Source organism: Cynocephalus volans, chromosome 4 (assembly GCF_027409185.1).
Source record: "Cynocephalus volans isolate mCynVol1 chromosome 4, mCynVol1.pri, whole genome shotgun sequence".
In the NCBI taxonomy this organism is placed as follows: Eukaryota; Metazoa; Chordata; class Mammalia; order Dermoptera; family Cynocephalidae; genus Cynocephalus; species Cynocephalus volans.
Window position 1 is genome coordinate 131,727,135 of NC_084463.1, and position 17,789 is coordinate 131,744,923.

The window sequence follows — 17,789 nt, forward strand, 5'->3', positions numbered from 1 at the left end:
TTATCAGTTAATATTTTTATATTATTATTTTTTTAACAACATCAAATTTTTGGCTCAGATTCCTCTTTAACATAGGAATGATTAGAATTGCTTCTAAGACTAAGTTGTGTTTTAATATAGCATAGGAGTTGAAGGTTCCAAAATTGCTGTTAAAGGATGGTCTAATCTAATGTACCAGCTAATTGACCTTGATCTACTATGCACCTTGTTAAGATCATGTTAACGTCATCCTCATAGATATAAAACATATATACTTTGGAGTGAATATGTCTGTTGTTTGTGCTTAATAGACATGTTTGTTAGAGAAAATTTAAAAGAAAAAAGAAGCTTATATATTAAGACATTTAAATAATATTTTATGAAATATTTTTTAGTGTTTATTGTTTCAAAATCTATACCCCATTATAATTCTTCCTCTACATTAACCTTTGTTGTAAATCAGTAATGCAGAACAAGAATTAGCCACCTAAAAGTTGATTTTCTGCACCACAAACAATCACAACACTTTAATTATGGAAAATTTTAAACCAAACAAATCTAGAAAGAAAGGTGTAATGTACCCATTACCCAGCTCCAGCAATTTCAGTACATGGTCAGTCTTGTATCATATATGAGGGTACTTCGAAAAGTTCGTGGAAGGATTCATATTATCTTTTAATTCCATTTTTCCAGAGACTTTTTGAAGTACCCTTGTATAGCCCTACCAACCTTCTCTACCTACCCCGCATGTATTTCAAAGTAAATTTCAGGCCATATATGTGTCTCTTTCAATCATAGTATGAAAGATACTTAAAAATTTTTTTAACATAACCATAATATATAAGATATTTTAAGGCAATATACAAATATTCTACTGGCTTTCATATCTGAAGTCAATCTTATGACAATATCTTATAATTAAAATAGTATAAGTAAAAAAAAAATAGTATAAGTAGTATAGTACAATTACAATAGTATAAAATACTAGTGGTTTTATTATAGGTCTGGCTAATGGGCTTACAAATTTCTGGAAATTTCCTTAGGAAAACAGAAGTATCAAACCTCTTGAGTGCCTAGAAAATTTCACATTATTTTTCTAAAAATTTGTAGGGAAAGAACAGTACATTGAATATTAAAATGAATATTATAACTTTGGATTTTGATTCACCTGAAAATCTTTTTTTCTACCTCAAAATGTTATTAAATTCTTATAAACCACGGATGTATAAATGTCTATAAATCTATTATGCTACGCACATGTGAATTGTTCTGGTAAATTTTATTATTTTTATATTTTTAGGCAGACTTTCTTTACCTAATGCCAGAAATCTTAGATCACGCTAATAATAATGAATAAAATTGTGATGTAGTGAAAAATAGGCTCTGGTAGGCTCAAATAAGGAAGAAAATTTAATTTGGTGTAAAGGAAAGACTAGGCCACAAACAAAAAGATATATTGAAGAAGTCGAAATAAAACATTTTGTAGCACCTGTACATTTCAGTCATGGAAATATGAACTCAATTATGTGTTATGAGAAGTAACCAGATATATATTCATTTTTAATAATTTCTTTGTAGACTGAAACGAGATAATCATCCAGTATCTATATGGCCATTTTTGTCTCTCCCTTAAATAAACATGTCTGGATATTACAAGTATTTAATGCAACAATTTAAACCACAAAATAATTTGCTTTGACAGATGTATTTCTTTTAAAAGAAAAGCATTACTTAAAAAAAAATTATTTAAAAGAAAAAGCATTATTATTTCTTTTAAAAGAAAAGAAAAATATTGGGGATGGGGAAAGTAGGACCTGAAAATTTTGCCTTTGTTCAGAGGAAAGATTAGTAATTCAGGTGATGACAAATAGAAAATAAAGATGAAGTGGAATTTTGGAACTGTGTCTAATCCAGATCTTGGTGGCTCTTGTTATCATGGATGTGCACGGATATGTATGCCATATCACGATCACATTTCATTATTTTCCTGTGAAACAACAGACGGAAACTCTTAGCTGCCTTGACTTTGGCAGTGTTTTTCTTGGGCATCTGTTACAAATACCAGAATCTGTCTCTTTTTGTTGTGAATACTGTTTGGAACTGATAGATTGGTTTTTGGATATACCCTACCACCCCACTAGACAGGAAATTCCATACTACTGTCTTTGTTTCACCTTGCTTAGTGAAAACAGAAAAATCTGTTTAACCAACTTAAGTGTATCATTTGTACAAAATAAAGTAGGATTTTTTGTTAAAGATTATTGATGATGTATATACCAGTTAAAACAAATTTGCTTCTTTCAAGAAATCATATTCTAACAATAATTTTTTGGTACAAAGTACCAATTGTCCCTCCTTTATACCAGTTGTCAATTGGGGGCCCTGTAGGAAGCATCATTTCACTCATATGATTCATCTGAGGCCACTTTATTGAAGGGCTCATTTTTATAGCTGGGGGCAGGATGAGGGGAACCAACAAGGAATATTGAGGCATTGAGAGAGTGGCAGCAACGGGAAGCCACTAGTAGGCCCATAAAGGGGCAATAATTATTGGAGCCCAGCAGGAGCTGTAGTTGTGGAGAGATGCAACATGGCCAGAACCATGGTTGTGATACATGGAAGAAATGGACCAATACTCAGACCCCTCTCCTTCTGATCTGCCAATCTCTGATGGCCCAACAAAACCTTGGTGATGCAATCTGTAGACATTAGCTATGCTCTGAGGCAGTCTTGTAAATGAGCAAAGTAAGGCTCAAAAGAGGTATAAATTGCAGTGAATTCAGTGGGATTCAAATCCAGGCCTTCTTGATTCCTCCATCACTTTCTTTTTTTAATTAACAATTTTATTGAGATTTAATTTATATACCATAAAATTTTCCTGTTGTAAGTGTACAATTCAATGATTTTTAGTATATTTACTTCACTACAGTGTCACTGCAACCTAATCTTACTCCAAAAAGGAATTTATGCCCATTTACAGTCACTCCCCTTTCTCACCCTTAATCCATTTTCTGTCTCTATAGGTTTTCCTTTTCTGGGCATTTTATATGAATGGGATCATAAAATATGTGTTCGTTTGTATCTGGCATAATGTTTTTAAGGTTCATCCATGTTGTAGCATGTGTCAGTACTTATAAATACTTATAAGTACTTATAGCCAAATAGTGTTTCATTGTATAAACAGCACTTTTTGTTTATCCATTCACTAGTTGATGGACATTTGGGTTTTTGTTTTGTTTTGTTTTTTTTAAAAGATGGACCGGTAAGGGGATCTCAACCGTTGGCTTGGTGTTGTCAGCACCACTCTCAGCCAGTGAGCGAACCGGCCATCCCTATATAGGATCCGAACCCATGGACTTGGTGTTATCAGCACTGCATTCTCCCAAGTGAGCCATGTGCTGGCCTGACATTTGGGTTGTTTTCACTTTTTGGCTATTGTGAATAATGTTGTTGTGGACATGTGCACGTAAGTCTTTGTATGAAAATGTGTTTTTATTTTTCCTGGGTAGATACCTAGCAGTGGAATTGTTAGGTCATATGGCAATTTTGTGTTTTAATGGTTTGAGAAATTGCCAAACTCTTTTTCTAAAGTGGCTGTACCGTTTTACATTCCCACCAAAAACGTATAACGGTTGCAGCTTCTCCTCATCTATGCCAACACTTGTCTGTCTTTTTTATTATAGCCCATTCATTTCCTGAAAAGTTCATCATTTCGACTAATTTTTCTGTCTCTTTTACCATGGTTTTCTGCAAAGTGGGGTTCAAGGGAAGGGAAATGTCTTTTATCATTAACAGTTTTATTGATTTGATATTTTCACTGATTTTTTTAAACTGAAAGATATTGATGTGAGATTACTCAGCAGTTGGTGGTCAAGTATACTAAACTCTAATCCTTTAACATTTATTTGTAAAGCAATTTTTAGTGAACTTGGAGCTTTTCGGGAGTAATGTGCATATGGAGGGGTGTGGTCATCACATTGAAAAGTGTATTTGATTTTAGGATTTCATTTTAATCTGGGAACTTTTTAAAGGTAGCTACTTCTTTGTAGCTACCTTTTAAAAATGTAATTTAGTCAGTCCCGTTCTTAAACATCCTTTGGGTGTTTTTATTTGCACTTGGAATAAAATCCAGACTCCTTATTGTGCCCGCAGGCTTGTCATGTTTGACCCTTGCCAACTACCTCTCCAGGTAAATAGATTTCTTGCCACTCACGCTAAGCTAAGCGTGTTGGTCTTCTTTCAGCATGTTTGTGTTCTGATCTCTTTCCCACCTCAGGCCTTCACATGACTGTTCTCTTCCTCTAATCTGGGACATGTTTAGCTTAATATTCCTTCTTCAGTGAGGCTTTTGCTGATCACCTATGTCCTCTTTCCCCAGTATTGTCTGTCTTTGTACCCTTTTCACTTTGTCATTCATTTGGTAGAGTTTGTAATTATTTTATTAGTTTGTTTACTTTGTCACCCCACCTCACAACTAAACTCTGAGCTCTTCAAAGGCACTCATCCTATCTGTCTTTTTCACTGTCGTATCCCCAGTGCCTTGCTCATTGCCTGGCACGTAACGTGTAGTATTTGTTGATTTAAGGAATGAATTTACCCTGCTCTGCCATATGTTTATTTTAGTTTATAGGCTAGACCCTTGTATGTCGTTTAATCCCCCACTATTACATGGGTCATTGTTGCAGGAACTTTGTCATTTGTATACCTTACACTAATACCTTTTGCGTGTACAGTGTATATTCAATAAATACATATGGACCTGAGTTGAAATTTTCCCTTAAAAAAAATGTTGAGCATGCTGAAGTGGGCACATTAGAAATGTTCTGTAGCTACACTGCCAATATAATAAGATTTTTCAAACAAAAATTTTAAGATGAAAGATAGAGTAAAAGACAAAAAGGGCATTTGGATGTAGACCATATATTATGATTTACATATAGTGTCTTCTGTCTGTTCCCTGCCTCCTCCTACCTTCCTCTGCCTCCTTCATGCTATTATAAGTGCTTCCTTGTTTTCAGTTAGCTTTTTCTGTTTTGGTCCTAGCCTGGTCCACAGAACTTTGTAGCCCTAGGGGGTGGGGGAGGAGATATTATAATGTAATTTTATATATAATGTATATATAATACGTGTGTTTTAGCTGTGTTTGATTTATGATTACTGTTTCCTCAAACAGTTTACCTTTGTGTCTGATCTCACTGCAGCATTTAGTGCTCCTTTCTTGAAACTTACACTTCCTTTGATTTTTGGAGACACCGTTCCTGGTTTTCTTCCCTAATTTTTAGTTAAACTTTCTCATTCTCCTTTATGGTTTCCTCTTCCTTCATCTGTCCCTTAAATTTGCATTTCAGGTAATTGATTGTGAAAGTAACAAGTTATGAATGATTGCTTGTTTTCTTTAAATAAGATAGAGCTGATTCCTATAATAGTTTTACTCATACACTTTCTTCTGTGATATCTTAAGAGGGAAGGGTGGGACGTGAGTTACAAGGAATTTTGAACTACAGATAACATATCATTTGTCATAGGTATAAGTAGTGTCCCTGTAACTTCTGTCCTCCACCCACTTCTAATGTAACATTGCTCTTTGGCATTTTCACCCATTTCCATGACTTCAAAAAATACCCAATTGGTGACGATTCCCAAGTTTTTATTTCTACCTCCGATTTCTCTTCTGAGTTCTAAGTAAGAATGTCCATTAAATAATCTTCTGATTATTTTTCACAATATCTCTTATGAACACCTCAAATTCAGTGGATCCAAAATCGAACCCTTCTGAATTTGTTCAGCCTTGTGGGTAGTTCACTATCATTCATGATTCCTCCATTTCCCCCCACAAATCACTGTTGGCCAAGTCTTCTCAAATGTATTTTTTTTTAAGAGTTCTGAAATGTCTAACTATTGCCACTGTTTTGTCTTTATAATTTCTTCCTTGGATTTCTGTAGTAGGATCTTGGCCTTCCTTCTGTGAGGCTTGCTCTGTTTTCCACACTGCTTATCAGATTATCTTTCTAAGATAGTGGTTTTCTTGCATTTTTTTCAAAGTGAACTTTCAGGGTCCCATCTCAGAACTACTAATAATTTCTGGAAGTGAGATCTGGGCATGTATAGTTTGAAAAAATCCACCAGGTGATGGCTGATGAGCACACCTCGTTAAGAACCAGGCTTTACTTAAAGCACAAATTTAATCATTTAACTCTGATTAAAGTTCTTTAGAGGCTCTTGATTCCCTTAAACTTAAAATGTGAGATACATATTTTGGCATTCCATAGTTTGGCTCCTGTCTACCTCATATTCCCATCCTCCAATACAATCATGCAGAATTACTGGTCTACGAACGTGCCAACTTATTTACATATCCAGGTCTCTGTATATGCTATTTTATCTTTTTGGAATGCTCTTTTTTTTCTTTTCTTAGATAATTTTTCCTTTTTCTTTCAGTACTCAGTTGTCATTTCCTAGAGGAAGCCTTCCCATACAATGATATGTTTATCTGTTTACTTATGCTTTTTATTTCTGTATCTTCTAGTCCCTTGCATAATACCTGGCAGTTAATAAATGTCCGTGTATAAGTGCAGACCTCACCTTTAGGTGCAATAATAATGGCATTGATTGAGTATTCATTATGTGCAAAAGGTAGTACTGTGCTAAATACATACATAAGCTTTATCATTTACTCTCACAACAATCTGATAAAAGTAGGTGTTATTATTACCCACATTTTACTGTTGAGGAAACTGAGACTTGGACTATGTGGTTATCCTTAAGTCACAGAATTTGTACAGAACTAAATTTGAATCCTGCATCCTATTTGCAGAGGCTATGTTTTACAAAGCTGTTACACAGTTGTTTCAAGGTTCATTAGTTTATTTATTCAAATTCACAATAAGTAATTTCTTTCTTATGGCTGATTACTCTTAGGCTATGTGATTTTATTTTTAATTCCCAAACTATGATTAGATTATAAAATATAAGATTTTAAAAGTATTTGGCATTTAGGTATGAGTGGGAAACATATGCTTGAGTTTCACACACACAGTTCAGTGGACTCAATCATTATGTTTATTTCTGTACTGATTTTATACTGAAGAATACTGTGTCATAAAGTAAAAATATTTACCTTAACTCAGAATATTAGAACTATAGAGAACATTAGGCTTTATAAATGGGAAAACTAGAACTCTACAAGATTACGTGCTTTGCTCAAAGTCTTGTAGCATTTATTTGCAGAATCTGTACCGGAATTTGGGGCTCCTGACTTCAAATCCAGGGTTCTTATCTTTCTGAAGTATGAAAAGTTGATACTTCTAAAACTAAAACAATATTTTCAAAGCTTAAAGTGAATTCTGTTTTTATTATATACTACTTTTCAGTGGCCAAATTCTTTAACACAAAGAAAGTGATATAACTACTTAAGGCAAAATCATTCATTCAGTGCTTAAGTAATTTTTGTGCAAGTACTGGCTTGCTTACCTGGGATTTAACATATTTCATGGACGTTTTTGCTAATTGATTTTTAAACTTGGAATGCATTTTATTTCTTAAGCATTATAGACATGAGTGTAGGCTACCCAAAAGTAGGTTTACAATATGTTGTAAATGTCTGGATATAAATCATAAGATAGCATATTCTCAATAATATATTTTAAAACATTTTTTCTTAAGATCGTATACCATCTTCACTGCCTGAATTGCCAGTTTAGATGAGATTTTTGTCTCAGCTTTCTTTTTAACTTTTTGCCTCAAAACTTAATTTTCTTTGTTATAGCAAAATTGGTTGAAAAGTTGGGGAAAGAATGTTCACACTTAAAGTTAACAAGGTGAAGAGTGGTAACTCAATCTTTTTTTATTTTGAGGAAAAGGTCACTTTTTAAATGTTAATTCTTTGGAATTTAAGTGATAGCAATTGAAGGAAGATGATACTTCCCCTTGCAAAATTCTGACCCTCTTTACCCTCATGATTGAGTCCATACCCCACTCTTGAGTGTTTGGAGAGGGAAATGGAAGATTGAAGTTTTATGCTGGGCTGGGAATATGAAGATTGAGACAAATCCCTTGGCTCATTCATCTTCTCTAGGCCTTACTTAACTCAGGCAATGTTTGGAGGATATAGGGGGATATAAAGTTCTGTCTCTTTCCTTACTACTCATCCAGGGATTGGGGACGAGGAAGGACTATGCTGGACCGCAGTAGATCCTATCTTAAATATATTTATTCAAAGGAGGTCCTATACTGGTCCAAATATAGGAATTAAAAACAAAGACCATGTTTTGAGGCATGTTTTCCCGCCCAGGATTAAAAAAAAGAAAATCTGGCTTTTGCTTAAAAAATAAACCACCTCAGCAAACCAGTCACCATCAAATTATTGCAAGGGTTAATGCCTTCTCAGATTTGTTTTAAAACCATAAAGATATTACATGCAGTTTTTAAAAAATCATTATTATATGGTATATGGCGATGGGCCAACCATAGGAGATGCAGTATATATGCATGCCAGCAAAACTTATCTGTAAACCACCTTTTTGTTTGATAGTGTTGCACTGTTCATGAAAAATTACCAATGATAACAAAGTTTGGATGACTATAATTTTTATTGAGATTTAATTCACATACCATATAATTAACCATTTTTAAGTGCACAATTTAATAATTTTTAGAATATTTGCAAGGTTGTACAACCATCACCACTATCTACTTCTACAACATCTTCATCACCCCATAAAGAAACATATCCCCATTAGCTATCTTTTCCTATTCTCCCCTTACCCTGTTCCTGGCAACCACAATAATCTACTTTTTGTCTCCATGGATTTGCTTATTTAGGACATTTCTTATAAGTGGAGTTTTATTGTAGGTGGTCTTTTGTCTTTGGCTTCTTTCACTTAGTCTGTTTTCTAGGTTCAGGTATGTTATAGTGTATATCAGCATTTCATTCCTTTTATCAGTGAATGATATTCCATTGTATGACCATTTTGTTTATACACTTATCATTTGCTGAACATTTAGATTGTTTCCACCTTTTTTGATTATTATGAACAATGCGGCTGTGAGCCTTCATTTACAAGTTTTTGTGTGAACATATGTTTCAGTTCTCTTGGGTGTAAACCTAGGAGTGGAATTGCTGGGCCATATGGTAGCTATGTTTAATTTTTTGAGGGAAGTATGGGATTTTAATTGGTTTTCTTAATTCATTCAAAGCAGATGTTATATCACATGTAATCTTTATCCCATTGATCTTACATATGTTGCAAAAACAAAAACCCGTTTTATAAAATTGTTAAGAGGGTATTTATCAACAGCATTTCTCTGTATTGCTCTCTTTGTGACTTAAGATGTAGAACTTTCTTAATTTGGGCTTCAATAATTAAACCCATTGGATGATGGCTCAAGTAGATCTCAGACTTATATTGACAACCCTCATACAATGACTAAAATTAATAAAAGTCTCAGGTTTTTTATTAACATGAGCTGACCTGCAGGCTTTTCTTTCATTTTTGAGTCCACAGCCATTAGCAGGATGCCTGGAAGTCGAGAAGGCATTCCAGTAAATGTTTGAGGAATGATTGAGCTCTAACGTGAAGATGATTTCTTTTCTGAAACTGGACAGGATTTTAATTACTTATTATATTAGTACCTACTACATGCCAGATACTCTCCTGGGTGTTGAGATAGTGTAAAACAAAGACTGTCCTCATGGAGTTTACATTTTAGTGAATAATAAGCAAACTAGTAAATAATATATGTTGAGTGTTTATTAGTGCTATGGAAAAAAATGTTTGGGGAATGTGGAGAGAGAATAGAGTAAGTGAAAGAAAGTGAGCCGTTATGCCGGGTACCCTTTGAGCTTTATTAAAGAAAAAAAATCTCTCGGGCTGTCCTGAAAATGGAGGACAGCCTGGGGCTGCCCTGAAAATGGGGGACAGCCCCTAATGTAGGGCGGTGGGAGCTTATATTGGTATGTTGGCGCCAAGAGCTGGGTGATGTAATTCCGGGGTGGGGATTGAGTTAGGTCATAGGAATGGAGAATTCTGCGCATGTGGAAACGCGGAAACTTTCATTTTCTCTGCGCATGTGGAAACGCGGAAACTTTCATTTTCTCTGCGCATGTGGAAATGCGGAAACTTTCATTTTCTCTGAAACCATGAGACTTCTTGTAAAAGAGATTGGGGGAGAGGAGGGGAGGAGGTGGATGGCGCCATTTTGTACTTGGGCTTGTCTAAAATGGCGCTGGTTATGTTGCATATCTATTAGTAAGGATGTTATTTTATATGAGATGGTCATGAAGTCTTCATTGAGGTGAAGTTTGAGCAGAGACCTAAGAGGAAATGAGGGCATGAATCAGCTTTGTGAGTTGAGGGATGAGCCAGGAGACTTGTGAGGCTGTTATAAAAAATAGGAGATAAAACCCGTGGTATAAGGGGGCAGCAAATACATCTCTTAGTGCATTGAGGATCATTATAAGAACTTTGGCTTTTACTCAGGGTGAGATGGAAAGTCATTGCAAAGGGTTGCGCAGAGGAGCTTCATGATTTGACTTTCCTTTTTAAGAGAATGACTCAGGCTGAGGATGGGGGGGCAGAAGGGGAAAGAGCAGAGGCAAGGAGACCAGTTAGGAGGTATGATTATTCCTTGTCTGTTAAATGATTGGAGTTAGCATATATTTAGAAGGAACACCCCCCGCCAAAAAAAAAAACCCCAAAACAAAAAGCCTCTGGTATTTACAAATTATGTAGATAATCCCTCTAACTCTTAGAGAAGCTTTGTTCAGATTTAGCATGGCATTCTATTTTTTAATTTAATTTAATTAATTTATTTTTTTAAAGATGACCGGTAAGGGGATCTTAACCCTTGACTTGGTGATATCAGCACCACACTCTCCCAAGTGAGCCATGGGCCGGCCCCAGAAATATGAATTTTGACCCTTACACTACACGCCAATAAAAATCTCAAAATTATTCATAGATCTAAATATAAAATCAAAAGCTTTAAAACTTACAGAAGAAAACATAGGAGAATTATTAGTGAGTTTGGGGTTAACGAAGATTTCTTAGGACATTGAAAGTGCTAACTGTGAAAGAAAAGATAATGGTAAGTCAAAAACTAAACCTTCATTATTAAAAATACTAGAAAATGAAAGGAAATGAAAAGGCCAGCCACCAGACTGGGAGAAAATATTCCCAGTACATATAGCTGACAAAGAAAGTCCAGAATATGTAAAGAACTCTTACAACTTGATAAGAACGGAAACAACCCAGGTTTTTTAAAAGGACAAAAGATTTGAATAAACTTCACAAGAGAAGCTAAAAGAATAGCCTACAGGCATATACAAAAGATGTTCTTCCTCTTTTGTTATAAGGGAAATGCAAATTAGATCACAATGAGATACCATTGTACCCACCTAGAATGGCTTAAGTTAAGAAGACTGAAAAGATCAAGGATTAACAAGGATGTAAGTAACTAGAATGTTGATAATGTAATAAGGTATGTGCACATACTTTATGACTTGGTAATTCCACTCCCAAAGATTTAACTTAGAGACATGAAGATATATTTTCACCAAAGATTTGTACACAAATGTTCATAGCAGGTTTGTTCATAGTAGCTCCTAACTGGAAGCAACCCAAATGTCCATCTGTAGATGAATGGATAAACATCTTGTGATATATTCATAAAATTCAATGAAAAGGAATGAACTACTCATGTATGCAACATAGATTTATGTCAAAAACATGCTGAATGAAAGTAGGCAAGCACAAAAGAGTACATATTCTATGATTCCATTTATATGAAATTCTGGAACAGGTTATCCTAAATTTTAGTGACAGTAGGCTTATTGATGGTTGTCTGGGGCCAGGGGTGAGATAAAAAGGGTATTGGCTGTAAAGGGACATGTGAACACTTTTATGATGGAAATGTCTACATTTTGGTTGGGGTGGTAGAGTAGTGTATACATTTATCAAAACTGATGGAACTGTACATTAAAAATGGATACACTATGTAAATCATACCTTAATAAAGTTGATTTTTAAAGTTTTTAAAAATATATCCTAAAATAGAATCTTTCAAACAGAAACAAAATCCATCTCCTGTATCTAATAACATAGCCATGTAAAGAATACTTGCTTTTGAGTCAGTATTCTGTTTCCTCAGTTGGATATAATCTTGGGACAAAAAGTACTGTGAAGAAATATTGAACTTTATTTACCTAGTAGGTTTATTTTTAGTAGAGGTGGTGTTATGGTATTTTTGAATAGAGGTAATGAGTAAATGTAGTTGTGAACTAGGATTCTGACTGTAGGTAAATGAAGATACACATGTGAAATGGGAGAAGATGAAGAAGTCTATATTGGATTTGAATTGGAGTTGTCAGTGTGAACTCATGTTTTTAAAAAGACATGTGTTTTCCAGCTTCGTTCACTGAAAGGGCCTACAAGCAGTGACACCCCAGGCATTCAACACACCTAAAATCTAGACTTGGTTTCTAAATGCCATTGCCTACTAAAAATGGCTTCTTGTAGAGAGGGCCGAGACAGGGAAAATAACAAGGTGAGCCTGAAACATCTTGTGCTAGAAAATAAGTAAGGATGTTAACACCAAGAAGGATATCCCCCAAAAAGACACAAGACTGAAGGGATAAATTGAACATCAAGAGTGTACAGTGATATATTTTTAAATATATATAGATTTTTGGAAAATTTATTTAAAATATATATATTATACACACGAGAAAAGGGGAAAAAGTAAGCTCATTTTTATTTTACAGAAGAAGAATGCTAATAAATATTGAAATAATGGTATAATTAGAAAACTACCATTTCCTATCATTCGTATAATAATTGAATTAATTAAAGATCTTTGGTGGATGATGTCTAAAACTATTGCCTGTTGCGAATGAGATATGCACACTGTCTTAAAGCAATACCCCATAATTGCTTACTAATTTCAGAGCAGAAAAAATTATTACATGGAGAGATCTGGCAGACACTACATTAACCACTTCAAGCTTAGCATCACCAGTAAAAAGACAAACTGACGTGCCTCTTCATGTGATAAGTACACACCATGACTTAGGTAATTCTCATGAGGTAACAATCAGATGAATCCAGAATTTGGGATATCCTACGATTCAGTTGACCTGGACTCCTCAAAAAGTCAATGTCCTGAAATCAAGACAAAAGGAATTTGGAATAAGGGGCAGGGTGGAGGGACTGATCTTAAGTTAAGAGACATAACCAAATGAAATTCTTGAATTTTGATTGGATCTTAGTTTGAAAGAGCTAAAAAACCCCAGACATTTTGGCAACAATTGGGGAAATTGACCTGTATATTACATGATTACTGAATTAGTGTTAAATGTCTTCAGGTGTAATAATGCTATTTGGTTATATAAGAGAATGTCCTTATTTCCAGGAGATACCGGGATGCAACATCATTATGTCTGCAAGTTATTTTCAAGTGGTTTAGCAAAAAAGAAAAGTGCATGTATCTGTGTATGGAGAAAGATAAACGTTACAAAATGTTAACAGTTGTTGAATCTTAAGTGACAGGTATATGGGTGTTCATTGTAATATTTTGATTTTTCTGTGGATTTAAAATATTCAAAATAAAAATCAGGAGGAAAAATATTTCTTGTTCTGAATTAGTCTCAAAATGTTTGAACTTGAAATTTTCTAAATGAGTTATTGGGAAATAGTATTAACTATTAACTTATTTGAATTATCTAATATTCCATAGAATGTTAGAATTAAAGAGGTTTAGAGATTATTTTGCCTGGGCACTTTTCCATACAGATAGACGAAAATAGTCCGACAGTAATTGTCACTTATTATACTATAAGCAAGTAGTAGAGCTTGAACAATGAATTCAGCTCTTCTCTTTTCCAGGATATTGCTCTTTCCACTGTACCATGTTACCTCTCCCAGTAAAAGGACTCTGAAGTAAAGTTGGATTAAGGGAAATACTGCGTATGATTTTTCTTCCTAGTATATCTTCTTATGTTTTCCCCATTGTGACAGTATTGTCAGACAGTGTTTGATCTACTAATCAGGAATTTGGTTAAAGATTTCTACTATTTTTGATAGTTGGCTCTCCTAGAAATTTTTTGATCATATGGCTTGGGCTGTTAAGGTTTTGGTCACTGATTTTTAATATCCTCTAGTTTAAGCTATGAAGAAGGACATCCCTCACACTCTGAAACAGATCTCCTTCAGAGACAGACTTTTGCAGTCTCTCATCAGCATCCTGGATATGCTCCTGCACCTCAACCAACTGGTAAGAGTTCTCTTGTGAAATATACTACAAATCTCGGTACATCTAGTGAATAAGAAGAAAAATCAGTTTTCATGTGTTGGGTTATGAATGTATAGAATACAGCCATGCCATAGTAAGTGTTAAAATGAAAATGAGATTAAAAGCTTTGGTTTTTATTGATAGGGAATATCTATATAATAAATAAGGTAAGAAATCTTTTTTCATGCATCTTTGGAGATTTTAAATTGTAAATATGCTTGGTCATTAATATTTGTTTGCTATTTCAAAATAAGAAAGTTTAAGGTTGTAGAATTTTTTGGCCTCAATTGTCAGAAATTCCTTTTTAAAAATAAAGTTAGGAACATAATTTTATATAAGTATATATTTTTACTTTGGGATATATTTTATCTTCAAATGTAGGTCTTTCTGGAATATTTGATGCTAGTGTGAACAGTGCCAGCACTAACACTAAAGAATCTTCGGTGATGAATTTTCTCTCTGCTGTTGAATCCCGAACTGCTCAGGCTGCTTCTTCAGGAACTACTCTTTTACCACAATTCAGGGCTCCATCCTGGCAGACAGGTGATTCTTCGTTTTCAGAATTTTTAAGTCCTGTAAAAATACTGATCAAAAATACACTTTATGACCTCATCATTATGGTAATGTGGCTGAGAGTGATATTAATTATTGATTTTCCAGTGAACTTTAAAACCTGGGACTTTTCATAATTTTAAGGTAGACAAGATCCAAGAATTTATTACTGGCAGAAAAAGTTTATATCTGGCAATTTAAGAAGTGACTTGTCTATTTGAGAGGAGCAACAATTAAATTTCATTTATTTTAGTGACTTCAGGCTGGGTAGGTGGTATAGTAAAAATAATCTTGGGATTCATTTCATCATTAGTGTTATATAAAGCGATACTTAATTGAACAGATTAAATCACTATTTAATAAAAGCCATTATAAGTTGATATTATTATATTGTGCCCATTTTTCACAATAATTACAAGGTCTGTAATGTGCTTTTCTGTGATTTCATTTTTCCTATTTCAGTTTTCAACAATTTTTCCTCAAAAGTTATTTGTATAAATTTTTATTTTTTATAGGATGACAGGAAGATTTTTTCTGCTTTTGAAAGGATAATTAATGACTTAGTGTGAAATAAAACAATATTTTAAAACACAGCTTCATTTTTGGCTTTCTGAAATAATTTTGTATTTCATGTATTTAGTTAGACTATCTGTTTGTCAGTATATTAGTGCTAACAGTACTAAGGATTGAAGAAGTTTTAAAATAAATCAAAGGAAAATCTGTTAATATTTTTGGTATATGATGTTTAAAGAAGGCAGGAAAACTTTTAACTCACCTCTAAGTGAGCCAACACTTTGTATAAAGTGTATCTAATCTTACATGGTTTATTTTTAAGTTTTTTGTGTTTTTTAGTTTCAATTTTTAAAAGTTCTCTTTTGCAATTTGTTTCTGGCCCCATAATTGAGTTGCATTCAGAAGGGCCTTGGATTCTCTGGTTACTAAGGTAAAAGTTATTTTATTTTTGTTTTTTTTCTAGAGCACCACAGATTTTACTATGATATGGCTGCTTAAAAGAAATACTGATGGAATTTTGAGCACATAAAACCGGACTTAAACTAATGTATTCTGAATGGGAAATAAAAATGAAATTGAGACAAGAACATACACAATACACCACTAGTTGGAAGAATGTATTAGTGTTAGTGTTTGGATAAGAAGCATCTTTAGTTGGAATGTCTGAGATTGCAATATGTGAGCATTAGATGCATTTCAAAGTATCTTCTGTTGGCATACTGTGGTGAATTTTCTAGACTCTGGTGACTCCCTTCTGCATTAATCTAATAAATCAGGCAGAAGTCAAGTCAAGTGAGAAAGATCTTTTATCACTCTACTGGATAGAAGAATTTCAAGTAACAGAAGCTCCTTACCTACTAGAGGGTAGTTTAAACCTCATCTATTTTCTGGCCTTTCTAACTAGCCTCTTCCTCATTCTAGGCATAACTGTGATAGTGTCAGTCACCGCTGTAATTACAATTGGTTCATTAGATATGATTATGATATATGTAACAAAACTTTCTTACTTTAGAATAACCATTATAAATGAATCAATTATTTATTGACATTTAGTTAAATTTCTATTCTTTATTGCTGTCTACTCTTTTTTATTTTACCCACCTCACTGCCCCCAACACACACAAAAGGAAAAAAAGGCAATACCTGGTAAAGAGCAGTGGAGTAAGTTGATAGGAGTTTCATGAATGCCCCTGAACAGCTGTGGCAAATCACCACACCTCTCTGGACCCCTGTTTCCTCATTGCTAGAGCAAGGGAGTTGAACTAGATAATCTCAAAAGTCTATTATAGTTCCTGTGACTGTATTATTTTAAACATTATTGTAAGTGTTATTTATTCTTTCAAACACCACTAGATATTTTCATGTCTTTGTAGTAGTAATACTTTTTTGATATTTGATTGAAAAAAGTGAATGTTTTTCAAAGGGCCAGAGAATCTTTTCCCCCCCATTTTTCCAAAATGAAAAAAAAAATGTAATGAAAGCTCACTGTAAAACATTTAAACAATAAAAAGGTATATAAAGTGGAAAGTGATAGTTCCTAACTATATTCCTACTTTTTAGAGAGGAGCTATTATTATTCTTCTTGGATATCTTTCTATGTCAGAACTTATCTACCTACACCAAAGACAAAGGGTTCAGATCCCCAAACCAGCCAGCTGCCAAAAAAAAAAAAAAAAAAAAAGAACTTACCTTACCTACCTAATCAATGTTTACAGTTCACAATATTATTAGGATATGCCATAATTATTGGATTGATCTTTCATTAATGAACATTTTGGTTGTTTCTGCTTATTATTATAAACAACAACTAAAATGAATATCTTGCAAAAATCTCTGTGTCCACTTATTTTTCTAGAAGTGGAATTTTTGGATCACAAGGGTGTACACATTTTTACTTTCACTATATGTGGCTAGAGTGTTGTCCTGAAAGGTTCACAATCTATTCTTAACAGTACTTTACTAATTTCTTTAGTACTTTCATGATAAAGCATGCATCTTTTGTTACTGGGAAGTTGTTCATCAGAAGTCAAAACTTGAAGTGCAAGAGATTTTTTATTTTTTATTTTTTTATTTTTATTGAATCATAATTGATTATACATATTTTTGGGGTTCAACATTAACATATGTTGATCAAATCAATATTACTAGCATATATATTGGTACAAATCATACTTATTCTTTATGCCCCTCATCCAATCTCTCCCCAGCCCCCTCCCCCCCCACCTCTGATAACCCTAGATTTCTTCTCTCCTTCTGAAAGAGTAATGATTACCCTGTTGATTTGTTGCCTAGATGATCTGTCCAATGCTGAGAGGTGTGTTCGGGTCCTCCAATATTATCATAGAGCAGATGCTTCTTCTGTCACTGTGGAATGGGCTTTGTGGAGAGAGACATCTCTTCTTTTCTTTGGTCTCTGCTGGAGACTTTCCTTGTGTCAATGCATTCCAGTGGCTGGCAGA

General features: G+C 34.0%; 1 protein-coding gene across 2 annotated transcripts in view; it reads left to right on the top strand.

The window, feature by feature from the left end:
* QSER1 (glutamine and serine rich 1) overlaps nt 1-17,789 on the top strand; it is a 75,015-nt gene that overhangs the window by 9,969 nt on the left and 47,257 nt on the right. The window contains exons 2-3 of one of the 2 annotated variants that reach the window (XM_063095377.1): nt 14,135-14,247; nt 14,647-14,808. In XM_063095377.1, coding sequence (XP_062951447.1) covers nt 14,135-14,247; nt 14,647-14,808 — 275 coding nt within the window. The remainder of the gene's footprint in view (nt 1-14,134; nt 14,248-14,646; nt 14,809-17,789) is intronic. The other variant, XM_063095378.1, reaches the window with a different exon arrangement.